General features: G+C 35.8%; 1 protein-coding gene across 5 annotated transcripts in view; it reads left to right on the forward strand.

The window, feature by feature from the left end:
* ANKRD17 (ankyrin repeat domain 17) overlaps nt 1-26,986 on the forward strand; it is a 161,506-nt gene that overhangs the window by 122,965 nt on the left and 11,555 nt on the right. For all 5 annotated transcript variants that reach the window (XM_081812293.1, XM_081812294.1, XM_081812295.1 and 2 more), the window contains 9 exons: nt 148-323; nt 1,451-1,613; nt 3,902-3,997; nt 5,519-5,635; nt 16,367-16,538; nt 17,899-18,346; nt 18,828-18,983; nt 21,301-21,450; nt 22,733-24,369. In XM_081812293.1, coding sequence (XP_081668419.1) covers nt 148-323; nt 1,451-1,613; nt 3,902-3,997; nt 5,519-5,635; nt 16,367-16,538; nt 17,899-18,346; nt 18,828-18,983; nt 21,301-21,450; nt 22,733-24,369 — 3,115 coding nt within the window. The remainder of the gene's footprint in view (nt 1-147; nt 324-1,450; nt 1,614-3,901; nt 3,998-5,518; nt 5,636-16,366; nt 16,539-17,898; nt 18,347-18,827; nt 18,984-21,300; nt 21,451-22,732; nt 24,370-26,986) is intronic.

The following is a 26,986-nucleotide window of genomic DNA, read 5'->3' on the forward strand; positions in this document are numbered from 1 at the left end:
AACTCAGGCTAGTGGTGTCAGTGCTGAAATTTAGTTGTCAGTCTTTGCAACAACTGTATCATGTTGCTCCCCAGATTGTTCTTTAAACATTTTAGCTCTTTTCAGTCTCTTATGTGTAGTTGTTGTTGTTGTTTTCACTAAACCTAGACTGGCCTCACACCACTAATGGAAGCTGCCTCTGGTGGATATGCAGAGGTGGGCCGAGTTCTTTTGGATAAAGGTGCTGATGTTAATGCCCCTCCAGTGCCCTCTTCAAGAGATACAGCTTTAACCATAGCAGCAGATAAAGGGCATTATAAATTCTGTGAGCTTCTCATTGGCAGGTATGATATTACCATACTCTTCATACGTGACTGTGGTGTTACTAGTGATTTCTATTCTCTCTGGTCATATTGTACTATTAAAAAATCAAATGTGATTACTTCCTCTATAAACTACAAGTGCATGTTTTGTTTTATTTTTTAGACCTACTTCTGTTATTTCCCACCTATCCAGAGCTATGCTACATTGTCTGATTTATTTCAGTGCAACCTAAAAATACTTCTTTTCTTCCTTTCTTGGGTGTGTATATACTTTTAAAACACTATAATAAGCTGTTTGAACATCCAGCTGTTGTCCTCCATATTCACATCTCCCACACAGTTTGAGTTTTCGAAAAAGAGTATCACTTGAAATCTTAAAAGCCTAGCAGCAGTCTAAGGTTTATTGTTGATTTTCTTGTTTTTTGTTTGGTTAAATAACAGGGCTTTTAAGTGACAGTTTTGGAACTGTTCAAGGTATCAGAAAGAATCCAGGAGAATTCCCGCTTTCAGTCACTTAGAAGTTGCCTGCCAGTCTTCCAGAGATGCTTGTCTGCGTACTTGGATTTCCTACTTTAACAGTCTTGAAGACATTTGCATGGTGTCCTAAGCAGTAGTATTTAGTAGTAGCTCGTATCACCTGTTATTCGCCTTGAGTCTTACTTACCATGATGCCCACTATGTGCTAAACCTGCATGTTATTTTTAGATTCATTCTTTTCGGAAGCCACATAATACAAATACATGCATACAAGTAATATGAAATAGATACAAGTGCCTCGTAGGATACTGTTTATGTCTCTTTCATACTGTTTATTTAATGTATCAATTATGCTATTAACAGGATGTACTTTTTTATTTTTTACTAAATAAAATTCACATTTTCTCAGGATTGAAACTCAGAATTATGCAGTCATTATTTTTAAAATAAGAAAACCAATTACTAGTATATGATTATTTTTTAGTTTGATGACTTTTAAATTTGATGATTAGAAATTCTTTGTAATTTTGAGAGAAGAATGTATTTTAGTCCCTCAATATTGTAATTTTTAATTTTCATAGAATATTTTTCATAATTTTATAGTTGATTTTTACTGTTATTTCTGTCATTCCATTTCATTTTAAACAATGACATCTGTGTCATTCATTTAGGGGAGCTCACATTGATGTACGTAACAAGAAGGGGAACACTCCATTGTGGCTAGCAGCAAATGGTGGACATCTTGATGTGGTTCAGTTACTGGTGCAAGCAGGTGCAGATGTGGATGCAGCAGACAACCGCAAGATAACTCCTCTTATGGCAGCATTTAGGAAGGTAGAAGTCTTTCATCCTCATTCACTTGAATGTTTTTCACTTAGGCTAGAAGGTGTATAGTTTAGTGATTACTATGAAAGTGGTAAAATAATATGCAAATAAACACTAATGTGTTTCAGTGTTGATGGCAACACTTGAAAGGTAGATGCAGGTATCCCAGAAAAACCATCAATGTTGATATTGATAAAGCTAAGTAAACTTGTAAAAAGTTGTTCTAAGTATTTTCCAAATCTAGTTGCAAACTTAATCTTTCACAAAATGTAAATCCAGTTAAGAGTAACTTACTACTTACGGATGAATGTTTTCTTGTATTAGCATAGCAGGGAAAAAATTAACTTAAATTGATTTTATTTATAATCATTTGCTTTAATTACTAGGAATAAGAGAATTAAATAATGAAAACCCAGCTACCAGTATTTTGAAATGACTGAAAATCGAACAAACTACATTCAGAAGTAGAAATAAATTTTGTGAAAGAGAAACTTTGTTTTTCTTCCTATAATGCATAGCACAGAGCTGTGTATAAGTAATTTCATTTAATGATTGGGTTGGTCTCTTAAATGCAGTTTTAATTTGTTACTGGGAAAACTGGATTACTATTTTAGGGTTTATAATTTTAAGCTTTGTCATTTTGAGGCAGGTAGGTAAAATCCCTTGGTAGATAACAAATTATTTGTTGTATTGAAAACTTCTAATATATAATTGCAAAAAATCATCTTTCTCCTTTTTCTCTTATAATTCTCTCTGGCTCCTGTGCTTTATACCACCTCTTCCCTAGGTTTTCTAGACTATCTAGACACTCTGTATGTTTTTTTCCCCACCAGTCAAACTTATGCTTTATCATTGACTATCTACCTCTTCTCCAAGCAAGCTAATATATCGTTATCAAGTTAATCTTCCTAACCTCTCCACTATGTTAGTATCCTCTTCTAGAACCTTTTCCTTTTTTGTCATCCTTTGAAATCCAATCTTAGTTTGTTATTCACAGCCACCATAAAGCTAGTGCTCTTCAAGCTCATCTCCCATTATGAGTCCCTGATGTGGAGAGTCTTCTCCTTGCTTGGTCTTTTCATTGTTGCTGTCTCTCACATCACCTTTGTTCTCATCTCAGAAATACTCATGTCCTTCCTCATTTCCAGAGTTATTCATTCTTTGGGTATAGTTTAAATCTCCCCTTCTGCAGAAACTCTTCCAATTCTATTTGATCTCACAGTAAGATACTTAATCACCTAAAAGTTGTAGAAGTTCTGCAGTGTTATTTCTGTCATTCATTTTGACTAAAATTGTCTTGTTATTACTCTAACATGCATATATCTTATCTTTCCAAATAGATGTAGTTCCTTAAGAACAATGTTCAACTTTTATATTCTTTTGTATTCATTCCATTATTTTTTTAGTACCTTACCATGTGCAACTGTAATGGTTGGGATATTACATTGTACAGAGTGCAGCAGTTGCACTTTTTAAGAAATGTAGAATTTAATTGGGGAGGTAAGATCCACACACAAAGTCAGGTAACTGTGTGAGGTGTCCCATATAATTTAAATACTGTAGAAGTGTTGGCGAGATAGCAAGGAATGATGCAAATGGCATTGAACTATTCATTAAAAGATAGGAATAATTTAAAAAGATGTAGGTGGTGGAAAGGAAGAGATAGAGAAATATACTAGACACAGTCTGTTTAACCAGACTGGCTAATTTGTAGGCGTTGTGTTCAGAGAGTAATAGTGTAGATTGGAGAAAGTTAGAGTCTCTTGAGCGCTGGTCTAAGGATTTTGAGCTTAGTGAACTGTGAATAATATAATCATAGCTCATGTTTTAGGAAAGTGTATTTTATTCCTCTTATGCTTCTAGTACAGTGCTGAACATTCCATTTTTATCTGAAATAAAGAACAAAATTGTTATTTCTACTATTTTAATGCTTAGAATTAGGATGCTCACTTATGAATTAGCTAGAAACAAATGAGGTTTTGTTTTTGTTTTTTTTTTCTTTCAGACATACCCCCATTTCTTCATACTGATTTTTGGTTTATTGGTTTTTTATTAATTGTTGTTTAGAATTTTAGGTCAGGTTATTCTGTACTACTTGGAGGATGGGATGAAAATGAACAGTGTAGATTTAATTTATCAGAACCAAAGTCTGTCTCTCTTTCATTTACAGTGCAAATAATATCTAATTAAGACTTTATTTTGTGGCACTGATGTCAAAGTAATCTTAGATAAGACAGACTGTAGATATACTGAATCCTGTTAGAATCTGTTTTCTGACATTGGTATCTATTTTTTAGGGTCATGTGAAGGTGGTGCGCTACTTAGTCAAAGAAGTCAATCAGTTTCCATCAGATTCTGAATGTATGAGATACATAGCAACCATCACTGATAAGGTAATAATACTGATTAAACTCATCCCACTATATGAGTTAGGGATCCCATTTGGTTATACACACACACACACACACACACACTTGTATACATACACATATATACATATATGTGTGTGTGTCTCGCACTAAGAAAAAAGCCTTAGTCTAAGCAATAATGTGTGTATATAGCAATTTTAATTTATCTAGTATTTGGAGATGAACTATTCTATTTCATAGATGCTTCAGATTATTTACTTACCTAAAAAAGCAATAAAACAGTCTCTGTAATAGAATTTTATTTTTTAAATAGTACTTGAACTAATTAAATTTTTATGTAAACACTAAACAATCTAAAGCAAATATTGTCATTATTCATCAGTGTTATAATTTATATATATATGTATATCCAAATTGATAACCTTTTCTGAGAGGAACAAGCCCAGTAGGGTTTTTTTTTAAAATACCTAAACAAAACTGAGCGTAGTTCTATTTACAGTCATGGGCAAGAAAACTTTAATGTCTTCAGTATTGGAGTAATTGTCAGCTTAAGAATGAATTGGCCAGAATTTTTGCAGGAAAAGTAAAGAAGGTTAAATAAATCCCATTAGACATCTAATTGGGATATTCCCCTGGTGATGTTTTGACTTGGGGTTTATACTTAGGTTTGAATAAAATCCTAAGACATGGCTCTGAAAATGCAAAGAGGTCAATGAATCCAAAAATGTCTTTCTACTACATAATAGTGAGCACTCTTTTTTTCATGGATTTTATTTAACACAGCTAATTCACTGTCTTCCCTGCCTGTACATTCCTCTGTGATAATTAACATTCCTGTTTTTTTGTTTTTTTTTTTTTGGAGAGGTGGGGAGATAAAAAATAAGGCGTTAGTCTCAATAGGGAAGTAGCCCTTTCCTGTTAAGTAGTGTGTTCTAAGAATGAAATCACTGAGAAAAGTATGTAAGTACCCATGTCTATGATTTCTTTAAGTGCGATTCTTGCACATGAAGTTGTAGCAACAAAGCTTAAATCTTTGAGAACAATTCCTGCCAATTAAGTACTTTAACATTTTTTAAACCCATTTTTTTGTTGACATTGACCTTTTCCTTTAGCCCATTAACCAGCTGGCATAAAGTATTGCAGCTCTGTTTGCTCTATGATTTTTTCCATTGAAATGTTAGGAGTAAATAATTTTAGTTTCCAAAGTACCAGTCAAATGGATATTATTTTGAAGGACAGTAGAGGCTCTTTGCTTGTGTATTTTAAAAAACATATACCAGGGTGCCTGGCTGGCTCAGTCAGTAGAGCATGAGATTCTTGATCTCAGAATCATGAGTTTGAGCCCCATGTTGGATGTAGAGATTATAAAGAAATAAACTTAAAAAATATACACCATTCGTATTATAATTGTACCCTTTTTTGCCCTACCACTAATTTTTATTGCTTATGTTCATTCAAGTACCTTAATTATCATCGTGTTTTCAGGAATCTCTCTAAATGTGAATTGTTTTTTGAGGCTGCAAACATCTTAATTTTTTATTTTAGGAGATGCTGAAGAAGTGTCATCTTTGTATGGAATCAATAGTACAAGCCAAAGATAGACAGGCTGCTGAAGCAAACAAAAATGCCAGCATTTTATTAGAGGAGTTAGACTTGGAAAAGGTAATGATAACCTTTACATATAAAAAGTTCCTTTTCCTCTTTTGCCTTCCCCCTAATTGTAATCTATTGTTTTTTGGTTTTATTTCATTTTGTTTTTGCTTTAACCAATGCACATGTTTTTTCCTCCCAAGTTTGGCTCAGGTAGAGAGAATTATGACTATTTTAAATATCATTAAAATAACTTTCTTTGTAATCAAATTAACAAAATTTTATTATAGGAATTGCATTGATCTGGAAGTCAGAAAACCTAACCTCAATAATCAAGTTTAGTCTTACCTCAACGAATGATCTCTTAATCCCCATCCAAATTGATCTTTCATTGATCCTAGACCTTGTAATTTATTGCCAACAGATTTATCAGACGTACCGAATGCATTACCATCACATAACCAACCCGTGAATTACAACCACTTGGTGGAATGTTTAATGAGTACATTTTTTAAATGGATGATTTGTCTTATACTTTTCTCTTTCAGGTAGAACAGCATCATTCCCATCTATTTCCATAGGGAGTAAAATACTATAAACAATATTTGGTTTTGACAATCTTGTAGCTCCTTTCTCCCCCTTCTTATCAGTGACTCTGTATTCTAGAATGTAATACAAATAGTAATCACAGCAGGAGAAGAGTTGGAATACATATTCTGCCATATTTCATCTTTTATAAAAAGGTTAAAAATGCTATAAAAATTTTTTAACTGCTATAAAACTTAACAAGTACTGTTTAAATTTATAAAGGCTATCCAGTGATAATTTTAACTTTCTGACTTGAGTCAGTTCCCTTCTTTTTTACTGTATTTGCTGACTTTGTTAAACTATAAATTTCAACTTACATAAACAAAAAATGAATTATTTTAAAGATTTTATTCTAATTTAAATGTGAAAATACACTTATTTTTCAGAAAATATATTTAATATTGGAGGTTCTTCATTTAAAAAGATCTGGTTTAAATTCCGATCAAACAAATTAGCTTTTTTGGCCATTTTGAAATTTTAAAAGAATGTGAGCACATTGAGAGGTAGATATTTATAATCATTATAACAATTACTTGACCTATTTTCATATTCAGTCTTATACTTATTTAATGCCTACTAAATACCAAGCAATATAATAAGACCAAGTTGTATGATAAAATATGTATTATTTTAGTTTTCTCACTAAAAAATATTACTACCTTCCTCTTAAAGATGGAGAAACTAAATCTGTGGGAAATTAAGTAACTTGTTTACGCTATAGTAGGGTTTGAACCCAGTTTTTTTTTTCATTCCAAATTCCCAGGTTCCCACTCTTAATTGAACATAACCTACCTCTTGGTTCTTTGTTCCCAAAGTATTATAATATCCTGTTTTGGCATTATTCTCCTATTTTTACATCTTAGAACTCTCTTGTCTCTAAGTTATTTCATGATACTGTTTCTTTTTGCATTTTTATAAATCTAGAAAGCATCCTTTCTATAGCTGAGACATACGTATCTGTTTTTACATAAAATCTTTAATTTTTTCATGCCTTGATATTTATACATTACAGTAAATACATCTAGGAATTTATTGCATACCTGTAGATTATAAAGTCAGGAAGCAGTTTATAGGAGACATCTTTTTTAAAATATCTGTTCTCAATCAACTTCAGTTTTTTCCTTATTACAGTGTGTTCAGTTTAAACTGAAATATGCAAAGATAACTAAAGAAAAACATATGTCACCATTGTAACATTTAACGAAAGTTAAAAACCTGGTATGGTAACTGAAGTCTACACCTCTACAATTACCTTTTAAGAATGTACGTGATCTGCCCACCCATGATACTTCTTACACCTCCCAGATCTTATATATATATTTTTTATTACTTTCTTTGGTCACTTAGCTCCATCCATACTGACCATCCTCTTTTTGCTCTTTCTGTGCCGTCTGCCTTAAATGTCCCTTCATTTGCCTCTTTTTTTAGTCTTCCTGCCACAAACACTCTTACTACTCTTCTTCCCTTCTCTATTTTCACTGTGTAACATTCTAAATACTGTATTTTATTTAGTTATCTTATTTGACTCTACCACTACAATGCATGTACCACAAAATGGTGCCTCGTATGTCAAAGGCGCTCAATAGGTAATTTTTGAGTGAATGAATATTCACACATATGGAGATGGTGCACTTTTTTTTAAAAAAAGAATCATGTGAACACATTACTCTAATACTTGCTTTTCCCTCTCCCAGTAATTGATGGATATTGTCAGTTGATAGTGCTTTAAATAACTGCAGAATATACTCCGTAGTAAGTTTGTTTCCAGTTTTTTGTCACTACAAATAATGTTACAATGAAAATCCTTATACATATTTCCTTATATTTTGGGGCTTTTATTTTTATAGAATACGTTTCTTCACTTGAGTCAATATATTTTAAATTTGATACTTCTAGAATATTTTCCTACTATTATCAACAACGCAAGTGTCATTTCCTTGAATTCTTTGCAATATTTCTTAACCTTGATGTTAATGCTTTCAAGAACCTAAGATTTAAAGCAAGTCAAAAGGAACTTCTTTCAAATGTCATTTCATATTTTTCCACAATATTAAAACTCAAAGTGATAAATAATTCTTAATCATAAACTAATTAGGGGCGCCTGGGTGGCTCAGCCGTTTAGCATCTGCCTTCGGCTCAGGTCATGATCCCAGGGTCCTGGGATCGAGTCCCGCATCGGGTTCCTTGCTCGGCAGGGAAGCCTGCTTCTCCCTCTCCCACTCCCCCTGCTTGTGTTCCCTCTCTCACTGTCTCTCTCTCTCTGTCAAAAAATAAATTAAAATCTTTAAAATAAATAAATAAATAAAAAATAAAAATAAATAAACTAATTAGATGTAAATTGATTCTTTTGCATGCACTGGTACTTTACAGTTTTGAATAGGGGTGGTGTAGAGATAAAATTCTAGATTACAGAGGAGGTTCTTCTCACCTTCTAGACCAGTATTTCTATTTGAAAAATTATCAGACTGGGGCACCTGGGTGGCTCAGTCGTTAAGCGTCTGCCTTCGGCTCAGGTCATGATCCCAGGGTCCTGGGATCGAGCCCTGTGTCAGGCTCCCTGCTCCTCAGGAAGCCCGTTTCTCCCTCTCCCACTCCCCCTGCTTGTGTTCCCTCTCTTGCTCTGTGTCTCTCTGTCAATTAAATAAAATCTTTAAAAAAATAAAAATTATCAGACTGAGATCTGATAGGGTTTGGTTCACTTATTTTTACTTATGACTTGTATCTGGGAAAATACACTTTTTTTTTTTTTTGCCTTTGAAACAGTGTATTCTGGCTCCACCATATCTGATTTAGGAACATCACTGGAGTTGGTTTTGTCTGGTCTAAGTTGCATGTTCTGTATAGGTAATTTATTGCTTATATAAAAGTGCTTATTTGATCAGCCTTCCTAATTTGAAAATTTGGGTTAATAGGTTTATAAAAACTGCTGCTGAAAATACTATCCATTATATTTATCAGATTCCCTTATCCTTGTTCAGCAAACATTTATTTACTGAGCATTTATTATGTGAAAGAATCCTTGCTTTGGAGCATTTTATCTGGTCAAACTGGAATTCTCTTGCAGTTAATTGTTTCTTCTTTTAGGGTATTAACGACTAGGTTATACTCATGGCTGTTGGTATCCTTAGTGGATATTGTTGGTCTGTGTTTTTGATATATTTGTTTCACCCCTCCACTTTATTACTTATTGTTTCTTCCCCTACTTTTTCCTTTGTAAACTTGCATTACCTTTTAGGGAGCTGTATAGGGTATATTTTTAAAATATTCCTATTAGATGTTTTCAGTTGGGTTTTTTTGCCATCACCTGAAGCTTTTAATATGCCAATTCCACGATCTTAATTTTATACATTTCATTCCTTGATCATCTTTTCAGCTTTACTCCCTCTGGAATTCCCCCTCCAACAATCCAGACAACACTGCCTACCAATATATTGTAGGATTCATCTATCCTACCACTCTTTGCTGTTCCTTACTCTTTTCTTTCTTCTTATTCTTACCTGTATCCTAGTAACTAAATGTGTAGGAAAAAGAATTCAACCCTGTTGATGAATTTTACTTTAGATGGGTGACAATAAATTCTTTAATGCTGCCTAGTAGTTATACTGTATTTCCCTAATTTAATTCATTCTCCCACTCGTCTAGACCATTATTACTTTTTCTGTTATCCTCTGACTTCCAGTACATCCTCTCCTTCACCCTCAGTTAATGACCTTGCATTCTACATCAGTGAGAAAACTGAAGCATCAGAAGTAAACTGTCAGACTTTCCCCACCCACGAATTTCTATCCATATTCTTCCTCCCATTTACTAAGTAAACTTTTTGCAACCAGTCCATGTAGTGAACTAGATCTGGTTTCCCTTACTCAAAAACATTGTGGCAATTCTTTTTTCTTTGTCCTATATCATTTTTCTTCTTCTCTTGGGTCATTCTTATCATCATATAAGCTTAGTTTCCAGCCTTAAAAATCCTTTTGATTCCTCCAACTCCCTCTTCCCAGTTTTCAGCTACAAGCCCATTCCTTTGCTCCCCTTTGCAGCTATACAATGACAGCAAACTCATCTATTTTAGTTATTTCCAATTCTTCATCCTTTTTTATTTTTTTAAGATTTATTTATTTGAGGAAGAGAGAGCATAAGTGGAAGGGGCAAGGAGAGGGAGAGAGAATCCCAAGCAGATTCCATGCTGAGTGTGGATCCCAACACGGGGCTCGATCCCACAACTCTGAGATCAAGACCTCAGCAGAAACCAGGAGTTGGACACCCAACCAACTCTTCCACCTAGGTGCCCCAAATTCTTCATCCTTTTCGAATCTATTCTTGTCAGGCTCTTACTCTCACAACCCCAACAAAACTGCTTTTATGGTCCCCAGTGACTTTCATGTAGCCAAATGCAGTGTTCAGTTCTTTATCCTTATCTCACTAAGCCTAATAACACTTGATGTACTCTTTTCACTTGATCTCCATTGCTCTGCACACTCTTGGCTTTTCTCCTGCCTCCCTGGATGGTCCTTCTATGTCTCCTTTACTACTTCCTCCTTTTCTCCTCCCTTAGTTGGCAAGGCCCTTAGCTCTTTACATGATCATCTTCGTGCACTGGTCATCTCATTCTGCTTCTTAAATTTAAGTATATACCAGCTGATCCCAAATATATATCTTTAGCACAGACCTCTTCCCTAAACTCCAGTCTCATATCCAACTAGCTACTCAACCTGTCCATTTGGATACCAATTAGAGATCTCATAGTTGTGTCCAAATGTCAACTCCTGATCTTTGCCTACCCCAGACCCACAACTCTGTCTTGTAATTGCTTATGCTAAAAGCCTTGAAGTCATTGTTGATTCCTTCTTATCCTCCACTGTGTTGGAAAATCTTGTTACCTTTGCCTTAGAATTATATCTAGAATCCTAGTCACTTTTTTTTTAATCACTTTTCACCCTGGTTCAAGTCATTAATACTGTCTTTTACCTGTATTACCCAGTAGTAATTTAACTGACCTCCCTGATTCCATCAGTGCTTGGCAGTCTATTCTCCAACCTCTTAAATCCTTTAAATCAAATCGTATCACTCTTCTGCTCAAACCCTACGTGCTATTTCTCTCAGAGTAAAAGATAAAGTCTTTAAAACACCCTGCCAGGCCTTAGGTGATCAAGACTTCTGATACTCTCTTAGGAAGTCATTTTCTACTAGTCTCGGCCACAATGGCCTCCTTGAACATAAAGCTTATGTACTGGCTGTCCTCTTTTCCTGAAATACTTCCAATCTTTTAGACGTTCACTTAAACCTTTCCTTCATGAGGCTTACACTGATCACCCTGTTTAAAATCGAAACCCCTTAAGGCGCCTGGGTGGCTCAGTCGTTAAGCGTCTGCCTTCAGCTCAGGTTATGATCCCAGGGTCCTGGGATTGAGCCCCACATCAGGCTCCCTGCTCCGCGGGAAGCCTGCTTCTCCCTCTCCCACTCCCCCTGCTTGTGTTCCCTCTCTCACTGTGTCTCTCTCTGTCAAATAAATAAATAAAATCTTTAAAAAAAAAAAAATCAAACCCCTTGGGACTCCTGGGTGGCTCAGTCAGTTAAACATCCAACTCTTGATTTTTTAGCTCAGGTCATGATCTCCAGGTCATAAGATCAGGCCCTGTGTCGGGCTCGGTGCTGGGCGGTGAGCCTGGTTAAGTTCTTTCTCCCTCTCCCTCTGCCCCCACCCCACCTCCTCACTCTCTCTCAAAAAAAAAAAAAAAAACCACTCCAAAATCAAAACCCCTTACCTGTCCCCATATACACACTTCTCTTCCTCTTCTCTAGTATCTTATATTGTACTTAACACCTTTTTGAAAACTGTGTAATGTATTTATTATGTTTGTCATCTGTGTGCCTCCCCTCCCACCCAACTAAATGTTACTTTATAAGCTTCATGAGGGTAGGGATATTTTATCTAGTCTACTGATTAGTTCCAAGACTAGAACCATGTTTAGTACATAGCAAATTACCAATTAATTTTTGTTGGATCCGGCCCTTCCCTTCCCCTGATCCTCCCTGACCTCTTTTTCTGTTATTGGTATCACTACTCATGAGTCAGTAATGAAATCTTGCTATCACTTTCAGCTGCTCATTCCATTCCCTATATCCATCAAATGAATTCATGCAGTAAATTAACTTAATCCAGTGCCTGGCACATTTAAACCCTCCACATATTAAACCACATCATTGTCATCATCATCGTTACCTTTAATTGAGCTCTGGCAGTCACTCTATGAGCCTCTGTTCCATCCTCTCCTCTCAGTTACCATTCCTCACCTCAAGTATTGCAGTGGGCTTCTTAATGGTCTCCCTATATAAATAAATATTTTTGTCTCTGTCACCTTTTGCCTTCATTTTAATCCTTCTCCATTCCAATGTAACTTTTCCACAGTTCCCATAGTTTTCTTATACACAGGTGGGATTACCTTACACCCTCCTCAAAAACTTTCAGTCTCTCTTCATTGTCTGCATGGGAAAAGCCAAACATTCAGGTCCTCCTAGCTTACTACTTCTCCAGGCTCATCACTCATTATGGTTTTCTCCTGCTTGCATTATCTCGTTTACTTTCATATATGTAAATTTGCAGATGGTATTTCTTTAGTCTGGACTGCCTCTCCCCAGATTCTAAAATTCTCATCTTAAAAAGCTTAACTCTCAAAGATCACTTTGTTTCCTGAAACCTCAATTAGAAATCACCAGTTGAGTTAGGGCCTTTTCCTTTTCCACAGTGAGGTTATTCTACAACTTGACTCTTTTCTTCAAAGCCTCTACCTTCCCCCATATATACTCAGAAACATATAGCAGTTCCCCAGTAAGTGAAATGAGGTCTAGGTTTGTACCATGAAAAAATAGAGGATGTAGACTGAATTTCTAACCCTGTTTTCTGTACCTCCAGACTTCCTTGAATCTTCATGGTTTATTCTGCTTTCATCTGTTCTCTTTGGGATCTTAGTATCAGTTGTTACCACCTCCCGCATATTCTTTTATCTTTAGTGTCTGCAGTTTCACTAACTCCTACCCTCTGCCTACAACTTAATCAAGGTAACTATTATAATGAGACTTTACCTCAGACTTAGTATTTTGCTTTCCTTCTCCAGATATTTTAAGAGAATAATCTATGTCTTGTTGACTCTACTTTTAAAATTTATAGTCCTCAGCCCAGGATCACTTGCCTACTCCTCCACTACTCCAGTGAACTAACTATAAAGGGATCACCAATGGCATCTTAACTGCCAAATTTTATTACCTCTTTTCAGTTCTTACTGATACTTAATGAAACTTATCAGTGTTGATCACTTTCCTCCATAAAACTCTTCTCACTGAAGCCATCTTCTCTTGATTGTCTTCCTCTATCTGATTATGCCTTCCTAAAGTCTCATTTGCTCTTCCTTTGGATATCTCCCTCCTACATATATAATACACACACATAAATACACATTCATATAGTTAATAACTTTTTCCCTTTGGTGATCTCATCTAATTGTTAGTTTTATATACCACCTGCAAACTTATGATGCCTCTTAATAAATGTGTATCTATATTTTTAATTCTGCCTAATTTTTTTTAGAGACCTTCATGCCTTTGTAGGTTCTTTTACAGCCATAGTCTGAGATCTGTCCTTCAGAAAGCGTTTTCTTAGGACCTCTGAATTTGTGTTCCACTTTTTAGTGAGTTGAAAGGGTTAGTACATCTGTGGGATTACCCAAATACTAGCCATAGAACTTTAAGATTTAGAGAGTAAATACCTTGCCTTTAGGACTGAACTCATAATAGTATGAGTCTGATAATCCAAACTTATTATTGTCAAAGGACCAGCCTCCACTGATGGAACTCTCTAAGGCCTGAGGGTACTTGCATGCCTAAGACCCAGCTGCACCTACAAACTAAGACCTACCTTAGCCCATCACCCCCACCCACATCTAGGCCAAATGGGTCTGCTTTCTGATTTAAGTTTTTCTATTCTTAAAATAGTTCTTTTCCCCCTTGATAGCAGTCACAGTGACCTCCTACCACCAGACCAAAAAATCCAGCAAATCTAAAAATCCGTCCTGGTTTAACCAAAAGTCTTTTTTTTTTTTTTTTTAAGATTTTATTTATTTATTTGACACAGAGAGAGATAGCGAGAGAGGGAACACAAGCAGGGGGAGTGGGAAAGGGAGAAGCAGGCTTCCCGCCAAGCAGGGAACCCGATGCGGGGCTCAGTCCCAGGACCCTGAGATCATGACCTGAGCCAAAGGCAGTCGCTTAACCAACTGAGCCACCCAGGCACCCCATGGTTTAACCAAAAGTCTTAAACTTCACTTGTTATTCTGATCCCCTGTATACCTTTCCTAAGGCTTTTCTGTCCCCACAGACATGATTTAGATAAAATGTTTTATTTGGCCACAGTTGCTTTGAAAATATTTTTCTTGGCATACCCTTCACCCCACTTCTACAGACCCTTCTCTTTCCCTTCCACTTAACCTGTTCATTTCATCAAAGTCAGATCCAGACAGGACAACGTCACTGGAGTTCAGAGATAGAAAGCACGTTTCCTGAGGGCAGGCAGCTAGCTCCATTTAAGCAAGGCCCAGTGAGCAGAGTCACATATGCTTACTTCCTTCTTTGAAACGCTTCAGTCAGATATTATTCCTCTTCCTGTGTAAGGGAGTGAAGGTCACCAGTTTTCTTCTCAGTCCTTCTGCAAGGTGAAAAGCTGCTCTTTTACTGGTCTTCAGACTGGAATTTGTCTACTTCTGGAGGACTAGCAAAACTTTCTAGGGCTACCATGCAGACAATGTTTAGATCTTTAACTTCCCATTTGTATTCTTTCCTGAAATCCCTCTGCCTGAGAAAGTATCAGTGTTCTACAGATTCTCTTTAATTATTACCCTTTTCAGGAACAAAAGATTTTTCTCTCATCCAAAAGAATGTAATTATGGTGCACTGCCCCAGGGTGTAAAAGCTTTCAAGGTGGACAAAACCTTTCAGGTATCTAACAGGGATAATTTGAAAAGGCAGGAATGTCTAGCAAAAGCAAAAACTTAAAAAATCTTAAAAAATGAAACAAAGTCTGATTTGCCTTTTGAGCCCATATTTGAGCTCTGGTTTCATTAGTTAGGATATTGTGACATTTTCCATAAACTATGTGTCATTGTTTTGATACATATATTTAAAATACACACACACATAATACACAGAACACTGGATTATGGGCAGGAAGTACATAGTTTGAAAACGTCTTTTAGAGGACATGGAAAGGAAAGCATTTGAAGATGATTTTCTTACTTTATGAATCAAAGGAAAATTTAATAGTTAACATCACTTTTAAGAGATGTTATACTTTTAAACTTATTCTTAATTTTTTGACTATGAAAGTAACCATTTTCACAAATAGAAACAATGAACAACTTATATTAAGTAAAATTGAAAGCCACCATCTTTCTGCTACCCTTCTTCCAATCCCCCACTCTAGTCAGTAGCTTTGATTTGTATCCTCTTCACCTTTTTTCTCTATTTCTACAAATAGAGCCGCATAAAGGGTTCCTTTCCCAATAAGGGGGATCATTGGTCTGCGGTGTGTATTCTTTTCTTCTAACCAGTGTAATTTGGGAGCATATTACCAAGTATATAACACTTTTAATGGCTGCCTCGTATTTTATGAGCGTATACTGTTGTTAATTTATTCCCCCTACCCTTGGCATTGATGGATTTACCTGTTTCCACTTGCCATTATAATCAGTTTTGCAGTGGAAATTATTTTTTCACTATGGTCATTTTATAAATTCTTAGGATAAACAGTTTGTAATTTTCATAGGAGGCTTTCAAATTACCTTTCCTAAAATATAAATATTTATACCCACAGGAGTATGGGAAGGAACTTATTTGCCCGAACTTCTGTTGATATATGATATCTTTTTTAATTTTGCAGAATTAATGAACAAAACAGGGTAACTTATTTTAATTTACATTTATTCAGTGATTAAGAAGCTATGTATCATTCTTCCGTTTTAAAATTAGATTGTTTTTTATCATTAATTTGATCTTGACATTTAAAAATATTATTTTCTCTTTACAGTGATTTGACTATGATCTTGATTAAACAATAAATTGAACTAGATGACTTCGAATTTTATGGTATTCTAGTTCCCTTATGATAAAATGACATTATGTGAAAACTTTTTTTTACAAGGTAAATCTGTTTTATCAATCCTTTAACAGTTAAGAGAAGAAAGCCGGAGGTTGGCTTTGGCTGCCAAAAGAGAAAAGAGAAAGGAAAAGAGACGAAAGAAAAAGGAAGAACAAAGAAGAAAACTAGAAGAAATTGAAGCCAAAAATAAAGAGAACTTTGAACTCCAAGCTGCTCAAGAAAAAGAAAAACATAAAGTTGAAGGTATTTTCTCTAAATTACCATCTAATTTGATTCATGTAATACATTGTATTCAAAATTATATTTCCTTAAATATCAATAACTTAAGGTAAAAGTAGATTTCTAAGTCATTAAGCCCTTGAAGTACTTATCCACTGTTTTCATTTATTGACTTCTCCCTAGCTTTTTATTTTGAAGAATTTCTTTTTTTTTAAGAGTTTATTTATTTATTTGACAGAGAAAGAGACAGCGAGAGCAGGAACACAAGCAGGGGGAGTGGGAGAGGGAGAAGCAGACTTCCTGTGGAGCAGGGAGCCTGATGTGGGGCTTGATCCCAGGACCCTGGGATCATGACATGAGCTGAAGGCAGACACTTAACAACTGAGCCACCCAGGCGCCCCTATTTTGAAGAATTTCAAAGCTACAGACAAGTTGAAAGAATGATAAAATGAATACCTCAATACCCTCCACCTAGATTTTTAAAATAAACATTTTACCATATTTGCTTTATTTTTTTCTCTCTAAATATATATGTATATTATTTCTAAGCTGTCTAAAAGTAAGTTGCAGACATTCTGACATTGCACCTATAAAACTTCAACACGTATCCTAGGAATGACATGTGCTTACATAATCACAATACCTTTTATAATACCTAAAAAATTAAGAGTAATTCCATAATATCATTTGTTACTCTAACCATATTTAGATTTTTTCTCAAAATGAGGGAATTATTTTAACTAGATTCTAACTAAACAATTATTTGATATGAAGATATTGTGAGGAGAAACCATTGCTTTTAAACCACCAAATATATATGCAATGTGTGTGTGTGTTTGTGTGTAATTTCCCTCTCCTCCAGCCTTTTGATTTTGAAAATGTCCAAACTATAGAAAAGTTTATGGAATAGTATGATGAACTCCTGTCTGTCACCTAGATTCCTATAACATTTTGGCACATTAATTTAGTTTATCTTTTTTCCTCTTTTTTTGAACAGATTACATGTAAGTTGGACACCCCATGCAGTATCAGCACTAAATACTTAAATATGTATTTCCCAGAAAAAGAACATTATTTTATGTAACCACAGTAACATTACACCCATAAAATTTAATAATATATGTAATATACAGTACATATTCATATTTCCCAAATCGTCCCCAAAATATTTTTTATAACTGCCTACTATACATTGTTTAGGACTTGAGCACAGAGAGGAGAATAGATGTCATATCTGTCTCATTACTAATGAATGCTGGAATGATTGATAATAGTTGCAAAGTAACTCCTGACTTTATTGTTCTTCAAGTGCTTGAAGCTAAATATACTCTAAAAACGCTTAGAACTTGCTAATTTGGTATTGCTGGTGTTGCTACTTTTACAGATGAGCCTGAAGTCTTGACAGAGCCTCCAAGTGCCACAACCACTACTACCATAGGTATATCTGCAACCTGGACAACTTTGGCAGGTTCCCATGGTAAAAGAAATAACACCATAACTACAACCAGTTCAAAGAGGAAAAACAGGAAAAATAAAATTACTCCAGAAAATGTTCAGATTATATTTGATGATCCACTACCAATCTCATATAGTCAGCCAGAGAAGGTCAATGGAGAGTCCAAGAGCAGCAGTACCAGCGAGAGTGGGGACAGTGATAACATGAGGATTTCCAGCTGCAGTGATGAAAGTAGTAACAGCAACAGCAGCCGAAAGAGTGACAATCATTCACCTGCTGTGGTGACCACCACTATGACCAGCAAGAAGCAGCCATCAGTTCTGGTTACATTTCCAAAGGAAGAGAGAAAATCTGTTTCTGGCAAGGCTTCAATAAAGTTAGTTCCAATCTTCATTTTTATTATTTACAGTATCATCATGAAATTCTTTGTTGCTGAATTTTTCAGTAAAAAAAGGCAAATTAACAACTGGCAAAACAAGGGTTGTCTTTGTGCTAAAGAAGTCACAATTTCATTTTAATGGAATAATAGGCTATTTTTGAAGTTTTGTGTTAAAAATGAAAGATAAAATTATTTTTACTATGTAACTTCTTTATTTTGGTTGTTAAATTTTAGCCCATGAAAAGTATTGATTATGATTTCTTAGGGGTTATTACTATAATTCAGCTCTGCTAATTTTGACCTCTAATTGACTCTTCATGTTATGCTAAATATTGAAAAGTGAGAAATAAGTTACTCATTTGTTTACTATATTTATCCAAGAATAAATAAAAGAATAAAATTATGTAATAGATTGCCTCTTTCATTTAAAATTCTACATTTGTTCTATATTTAATGTATTTTCCTCCCTCTGTTAAAGATTGTCAGAGACTATCAATGAAGTAACCAGTAATTCTCTGTCTACTTGCACAAAATCTGGTCCATCTCCCCTTTCCTCTCCAAATGGGAAGTTAACAGTAGCAAGTCCTAAGCGTGGACAAAAAAGGGAAGAAGGATGGAAGGAAGTTGTAAGAAGGTGAGTGATTGTTTCTTTAATTGTTTTTCTCATTCTTTTTATGTGAGGTGTTGTTTACCTTACCCTTAGATTCCTCCAACTATCCCAAAGGTTGCAAATGAACTGGTGGCCCAAGGCTGAATCTGGCCAACAGAGATAGTGTGCGTACACTGTATTTTAGATGGGAAAAAAAAAGTAGATATTAGTACTTCTAAAATTAGGAGATTTTACATAAAAAGTACATAGACTTTCCGAAAAAATTACATGGATGATTGTGGTATTTGCTTGACCCCCAGGTATTGCTATTTGGTAGAGAACTAATTTAAAGTCTTTAGGGTGATAGAGTGTGTCTTACTCAACTTTGTAATCTGAGAGCCCAGTATGTGGTATCTTTTACATACTTGTAAATATTTGAAGAATGAGTAAGTATTGGTTTCAAACTATTCTTGTCTTTAAACCACAGGATGCCTTTATTTAAAGGATTTTAGGACTGAAATGTTTGGTTATATTTTGTTTGGGCTTTTTTGAATTATATATATCAAACAGTAAAACAGTATCTCAAACTAAAAGGTGGTAAGATACCACAGAGGATCTATTGTAAATCTCTAATAACCTATTCTAAAGAACTTCCCAGAAATTTCAACAAAAATTTAAGCTTTTGATTATTTGAAATAAGAGCTATAATGAACCAAACTTATTCCTGTTAATCCCAATCTTTCATATTTTTGACCAAAGCCTCCCCCTGCCACTATCTCTATCTTCATCTGTCTCTGTCTCTGTCTCTCATTCACATATATACACACTCATTCACATATACACACTCTGTTAAACTGACTGAAATCAATCACAACATTAGAGTACTATCTATCCAAAAGTAAGGTAATGCAGTTTTTCTGCATGTATTTTATACTGTGGTATACTAAGAAATTCTTAACTAATTTGAAAATAATGATCGCTATTTTGCCCTTTAGAGAAAAAGGAATTATCAAGTAACTTAGTTATGTATATTAAAGGGCAGGGGTCATAGCTAACCTTTTAAAAAATACAATAATTTTTTTTTTTTTTTTTGCGAGAGAGAGAATGAGAGAGAGCACGAGAGGGAGGAGGGTCAGAGAGAGAAGCAGACTCCCTGCTGAGCAGGGAGCCCGATGTGGGACTCGATCCCGGGACTCCAGGATCATGACCTGAGCCGAAGGCAGTCGCTTAACCAACTGAGCCACCCAGGCGCCCAAAAAATACAATATTTTAAATTACTATTTAATCTACCATTCTAGGGGCCCCTGGGTGGCTAAGTAAGTTAAGCGTCTGTCTTTAGCTCAGGTCATGATCCCAGGGTCCTGGGATCGAGCCCCACATCGGACTCCCTGGTCAGTGGGGAGCCTGCTTCTCCCTCTCTCTACAGCTCCCCCTGTTTGTGCTCTCTCTCTGTCAAATAAATAAATAAAATCTTTAAAAAAAAAATAATCTACGATTCTAAATAAATAATTTACTTGTTCAATAAAGCGTAGTTGGCTCATTCTCTTTATTGAGAATTATACTGTATTTCTTTTAGGAGCATCCTTTAATTTAGGCTGGTCAGAAATGTATATGTACCTTTTCTGCAATGTGAATGTTTAGAATTGTAAAGCAATTTTGCAAATGTTAGATGGGTTTTGCTTTTTTAAAATTCCAGCAGGCTCTTCTCTTTCCTCACACGATGAAACATCCTTTAAGTGAGTTTCCATGTTGATGGATAATCATCTTAATGCCTCTAAAAGAATGAAAGGAAACAATGCATTTTTAATATCATCCTTTCAATTTTAAGAGAATAAAAAGAATGTGAGTCAAACACCCAGGAAGTGCCCACAAGAAGCCTTTCTTGTTTCCTCAGTCTGGATTAGGTGCCCCAACCAGTGTGTCTTTATGATACCCTATTAGAGCACTCGTGGCATGGTGTTGTGGCTTTCCTACTTGCTGTCTACATAGTCAATATATGTGGGCAGGAACCTATGTTTATCTTATTTGCCATTAATATTTGCATTAACACAGTGCATGTCTATATAATACGTGCTTTATAGATATTAATGAAAGATGAAAGTCAAAAAAACCAAACCATCTTTGGTAATGAGATAAGAAGCTGTGGTAACATGCTCGCGCACTCTCACTCTGTCTGTCTCTTCTGTCACTCTTAGTTGCCTTTTATCACCTAGAGTAAGAATAGATAGAAAAGGCTGACTCAACAATAATCTGTTCTGTATTTACAGAAATGTATTTTCGTATAAGCCTCTTTCCTCATATTTTAATCATAACCACTGATACTAATGATAAATCTTAATTTATCTTTGCAACTTTTAAACAGGTCAAAGAAAGTATCTGTTCCGTCAACTGTGATATCCAGAGTGATTGGAAGAGGAGGCTGTAATATTAATGCTATTCGGGAGTTCACTGGTGCACACATAGATATTGATAAGCAGAAAGACAAGACGGGAGACCGGATAATAACTATAAGGCAAAACTCTGTCTCTTATGTTTTCTCCCTTTGTGTTTTATTGCACTGTATCTTAATGAAATACAAGTATTTTGAGTTTTCAGTGGATCTTTATGTTTAATAGCATACTTTTTAAAATGGAAATTTGATTAGTATGAGAGAAGATAACCTTTACAATTTTTTTTCTCTAATTCATGTGCTCTTATGAAATATTTCAAAGGGCTTTTAAAGGAAATTTTTCGTGTGTGTGTGTCAAAGGTTTAGGTAATCTTTTCCTTACATAAACTGTTCATATGACATTCTTAAAATTTTATTGAGACTTTTTAAGAGGGAATAGGGGTTTCTCACCCATTTTAAGCAGTAGGCTTCCCTTTTTCCCCTTATTGGCTTTTGAGATTTATTATTCTGTGATTGTATCCTTAGAATATAAGCTCAGTCATAGATATAAATCTGAAGTGGATATTTGTCTTGTATTGACTATGTCTATACCTGAATACTCTTAAAATAAAGATATGATATTCTAAGAAATCTTAAGTTTGGTTGTGAGAGGCAGGGACCCCATTGCAGAGTCTGATATTTATATAGCCTACTTCGAAGGAAGCAGTTAGCCATTTCTATTTTGCACTTATCCTCCTCTCCTATCTTGTTTTTCCCTCTCCTGGGATAGGTGGGTAGTGACAACCTGCCTTATCTAGAGAAGAGGGAAGTAGATATCCTTTATGAGTAATTTGCCCCTTAGGGTTTCCATAAGGCTTTCCTTGCAATCAAATATTTTCCTGAAGATCTAACATTAGGGTTTGACCTTTTGGCCATTGTTAGCATTATCAAGATTCCACTCTCATTTTGAGACATCTTTCCAGAGGAATTATAAGAATCGTTCTGCTAATAGAGATTAGTCATAGATGGGGTCATCTTAGGTAGCAGGATTTAAAATAAAATACTGTTTTCTTACTCAATTTTTTTTTGTTCTTTGTTTACTTATATTGCTTTTAACATTGATCAACTGTTTGACTTTACAGTATCATTAGGGATTAAAAGTACAGTGGTTTTTCTGACTAACGTATTTTATAGTTAGGAAAAGGACTTCTTAGTGTAAGGAAACAGTATTAAAATGCATTTTTGAAAAGTGGCACGTCAGGACAGTTTATTGCTTTGCAGAATATCTCAAGAGTAGTCAGAAAATTGCTGCTTAACTTTTATTATTCTCTGTATGTATGTGTACACATTCACGAATGAATTTAGGCTTCGCCTCTTAAAAAGTAGGAGAAATTGGACCTAATTCCTTTTTTTGGTCAATTTATAGGGGTGGCACTGAATCAACAAGACAGGCAACTCAGTTGATCAATGCTCTGATCAAGGATCCAGACAAAGAAATTGATGAACTTATTCCAAAGAATCGTTTGAAAAGCTCCTCAGCAAATTCCAAAATAGGGTCATCAGCACCTACCACCACTGCTGCTAACAGTTCCTTAATGGGAATTAAAATGACGACTGTAGCTCTGTCATCAACATCTCAAACTGCCACAGCACTCACTGTGCCTGCAATTTCTTCTGCATCTACTCATAAAACCATTAAAAACCCAGTGAATAATGTGAGGCCTGGTTTTCCAGTTTCTCTTCCATTAGCATATCCTCCTCCACAGTTTGCACATGCTTTGCTTGCTGCTCAGACTTTCCAGCAGATCCGTCCACCAAGGTTGCCCATGACCCACTTTGGAGGTACTTTTCCACCAGCTCAATCCACTTGGGGTCCTTTTCCTGTCAGGCCTTTGAGCCCTGCCAGAGCTACTAACTCGCCTAAGCCTCACATGGTGCCTCGCCATAGCAATCAGAATAGCAGTGGTTCTCAGGTGAATTCAGCAGGTTCTTTAACTTCAAGTCCAACAACTACAACCAGTTCATCAGCTTCAACGGTGCCTGGTACATCTACAAATGGCAGTCCAAGTTCACCTTCTGTCAGAAGGCAGCTTTTTGTCACAGTTGTGAAGACATCCAATGCCACCACCACAACAGTCACAACCACAGCAAGCAACAACAGCACTGCACCCACAAATGCCACATATCCTATGCCTACTGCCAAAGAACACTACCCAGTATCATCCCCATCTTCCCCATCACCACCAGCCCAGTCAGGAGGGGTTTCTAGAAACAGCCCTTTGGATTGTGGAACAGCATCTCCAAATAAAGGGGCATCTTCCTCTGAACAGGAAGCAGGTAGTCCACCAGTAGTAGAAACAACAAACAGTAGACTTTCAAACAGCAGCAGTTCTTCTGGGAGTTCATCAGTTCATTCTGCTCAGCAACAGCCTCCGGGTTCTGTTTCTCAGGAGCCAAGACCACCTCTTCAGCCGTCTCAGGTTCCTCCCCCGGAAGTTAGAATGACTGTTCCTCCTTTAGCAACAACAAGTTCTGCTCCAGTGGCGGTGCCTTCTACTGCCCCAGTGACTTACCCTATGCCTCAGACACAAATGGGATGCTCCCAGCCTGCTCCTAAAATGGAAACCCCTGCTGTTAGACCACCCTCTCATGGCACAACTGCCCCTCACAAGAATCCAGCTCCAGTGCAAAATTCATCTGTTGCAGTCCTCAGTGTCAATCACATTAAAAGACCTCACAGTGTTCCCTCTTCTGTCCAGCTACCTTCAACCTTAAGTACACAAAGTGCTTGTCAAAATTCAGTACATCCAGCAAATAAGCCTATTGCTCCCAATTTCAGTGCCCCCTTACCATTTGGGCCCTTTAGCACATTGTTTGAAAACAGCCCTACTTCTGCTCATGCCTTCTGGGGAGGATCTGTTGTTTCATCTCAGTCAACCCCAGAATCTATGCTATCAGGAAAATCCTCATATTTGCCAAATTCAGATCCTTTACATCAGTCTGATACTTCCAAAGCTCCAGGTTTTAGACCACCATTACAGAGACCCGCTCCAAGTCCCTCAGGTGAGTTCATATTTTCTCACATTCTGCAGCTTGTGATTTATGCAAGTGATAGGAAAACTCTTGGTCATTTTCTAATTTTTTTTTTTTTAAAGATTTTATTTATTTGACAGAGACACAGTGAGAGAGGGAACACAAGCAGGGGGAGTGGGAGAGGGAGAAACAGGCTTCCCGCGGAACAGGGAACCTGATGCGGGGCTTGATCCCAGGATGCCGAGATCAGGACCTGAGCGGAAGGCAGACGCTTAACGACTGAGCCGCCTAGGCGCCCCTCTAATATTTTTACTCGATGACTGGGCCAGATAGAGATTGTTGAATTCATTTACCTGAAATGCTGTTTGAGTATTAGATGTGTTGAGTATGGCATTTAAAAAAAAAATCTTTTTAGAAGCCGCAGTGGATTTTATCTTGAATTTACCATAAATAAATTTCATTATCAGGTATATTTTTCTCTCTCAAATAAAACCGTCTCTTATGTTTAAATTTAATAAGATAATGCCATGAAAAGTTTATTTAAAAAATAATAAAGCTCTTAAAAATTTGATTTCATTTCTTTTTTTAAAATACTGAGAAAAATATAGAGCCACATAGTTTTAATAAGGTAGCTACTAATCATATGCACTATTTAAATTAAATAAAATTAGAAATATCCTCTCAGTCAAGCTGGCCATATTTTTTGAAATTTGTTTTCCAGTTTTATTGCAATAAAACTGACATCACTATAGGTTTAAGGTGTACAGCATAATGATTCGACTTACATATTTTGTGAAATGATTACCGTAATAAGTTTAATTACCATCCATCACCATATAGATACAATAAGAAAAAAGGAAAAATATTATTTTTCCTTGTGACGAGAACTCTTAGGATTTTACTCTCTCTTAACAACTTTCATACATACCATGCAGCATGTTGTACATTATCATGTTGTACATTACATCCTTAGTACTTCTTTATCCTGTAACTGGAAGTTTATATCTTTTGATCACCTTCCTCCAGTTTCCCTTCTTCCTGCTCCGCACCTCTGGTAACCACAAATCTGATCTTTTTCTTTGAATTGGTTTCTTTGTTCTTAGATTCCACATACGTGAGATCATACAGTATTTGTCTTTCTCTGCCTGACTTACTTCACTTGCCATAATGCCTTCAAGGTCCATCCATGTTGTTGCAAATGGCAGGATTTCGTTCCTTTTTATGGCTGAGTAATACTCCTGTGTGTGTGAGTGTGCACACACGTGTGCATGTGCATCTGTTGATGGACATTCATTCATCTATTGATGGACACTTCAGTTGTTTCCATGTCTTAGCTCTTGTAATAATGCTGCTATGAACATGGGAATGCAGATATCTTTTTGAGTTAGTGCTTTTGTTTCCTTTGGATATATTTCCAGAAGTGGAATTGCTGGATCATATATTACCAGTTCTATTTTTAAATTTTTTTTTTTTTAAAGATTTTATTTATTTATTTGACAGAGAGAGACACAGCGAGAGAGGGAACACAAGCAGGGGGAGTGGGAGAGGGAGAAGCAGGCTTCCCGCCGAGCAGGGAGCCCTATGTGGGGCTCGATCCCAGGACCCTGGGATCATGACCTGAGCCGAAGGCAGACGCTTAATGACTGAGCCACCCAGGTGCCCCTCTGTTTTTAATTTTTTGAGGAATCTCCATACTGTTTCCAAAGTGGCTCTAAGTGCTTAATAAGCACATATGGCTAGTAGCTACCATGATGGACAGTACAGATATCAAATATATCCATTATCTTAAAAAGTTCTATTGGACAATGCTGATATTTATAGAGGATTTAAAGATCTCCTGGTTTTGAGTGATTGCTTTTTTTTTTTAATTTTCTACTTTGAAATGTTTTTAGATTTATGGAAGAGTTTTTCTATAATTACCCCAACTTCCGCTAATGTAAATATTTTATATAATCCTTTATTTATTTATTAAAACTAGGAAATTAATACTGGTACAGTATAATTAACTAGACTACAGACTTTATTCAGATTTCACCAGTTTTCCCAGTGATGTTCTTTTTCTGTTGCAGTGTCCAATCCAGGATACCAAGTTGCATCTAGAGCTATGCGTTTTAGTATGAACATTTCAAGTAATTAAAGATAAGTCATGCCAGAGATAGACAAACTATCGCCCATGGGCCAAATATGGCCTGCTGCCTGTTTTTACATTTGTAGCTTTTTAAAATTGAGATTCAATAATAGTGTAAGATTTTTTAATGACTTAAAAAATTTTTTTAAATAATAATACGTGACAAAAAAATAGGAAATTAAAAGTTCAGTGTTCGTAAATAAAGTTTTATTGGGACACAGCCATGCCCAGTCATTTACATATTGTGTTACAGCTACTTTCATGCTGTAATGATAGCCTGGAAATACTGCTATTCAGCCTTTTGCAGAAAGGTTGCCAACCTGTGTTATTGAAGAGGTGACATTCTGGGACTAAAAATTTCTAAATTTAATGTGGACTGGGTATTATTTTTGCCTATTTCTATGGCATGTGAATACAATGTAATGAACATGGCCAGTAAATATTTCTTTGCTGGGGGCTGAATGAAATATTTATGTGTACTTTCAAAATAACATAAGTTCTCTTAGAATAAATACAATT

The sequence above is a fragment of the Leptonychotes weddellii genome, chromosome 2 (assembly GCF_054177405.1).
Source record: "Leptonychotes weddellii isolate Sample4059 chromosome 2, ASM5417740v2, whole genome shotgun sequence".
NCBI lineage: Eukaryota > Metazoa > Chordata > Mammalia > Carnivora > Phocidae > Leptonychotes > Leptonychotes weddellii.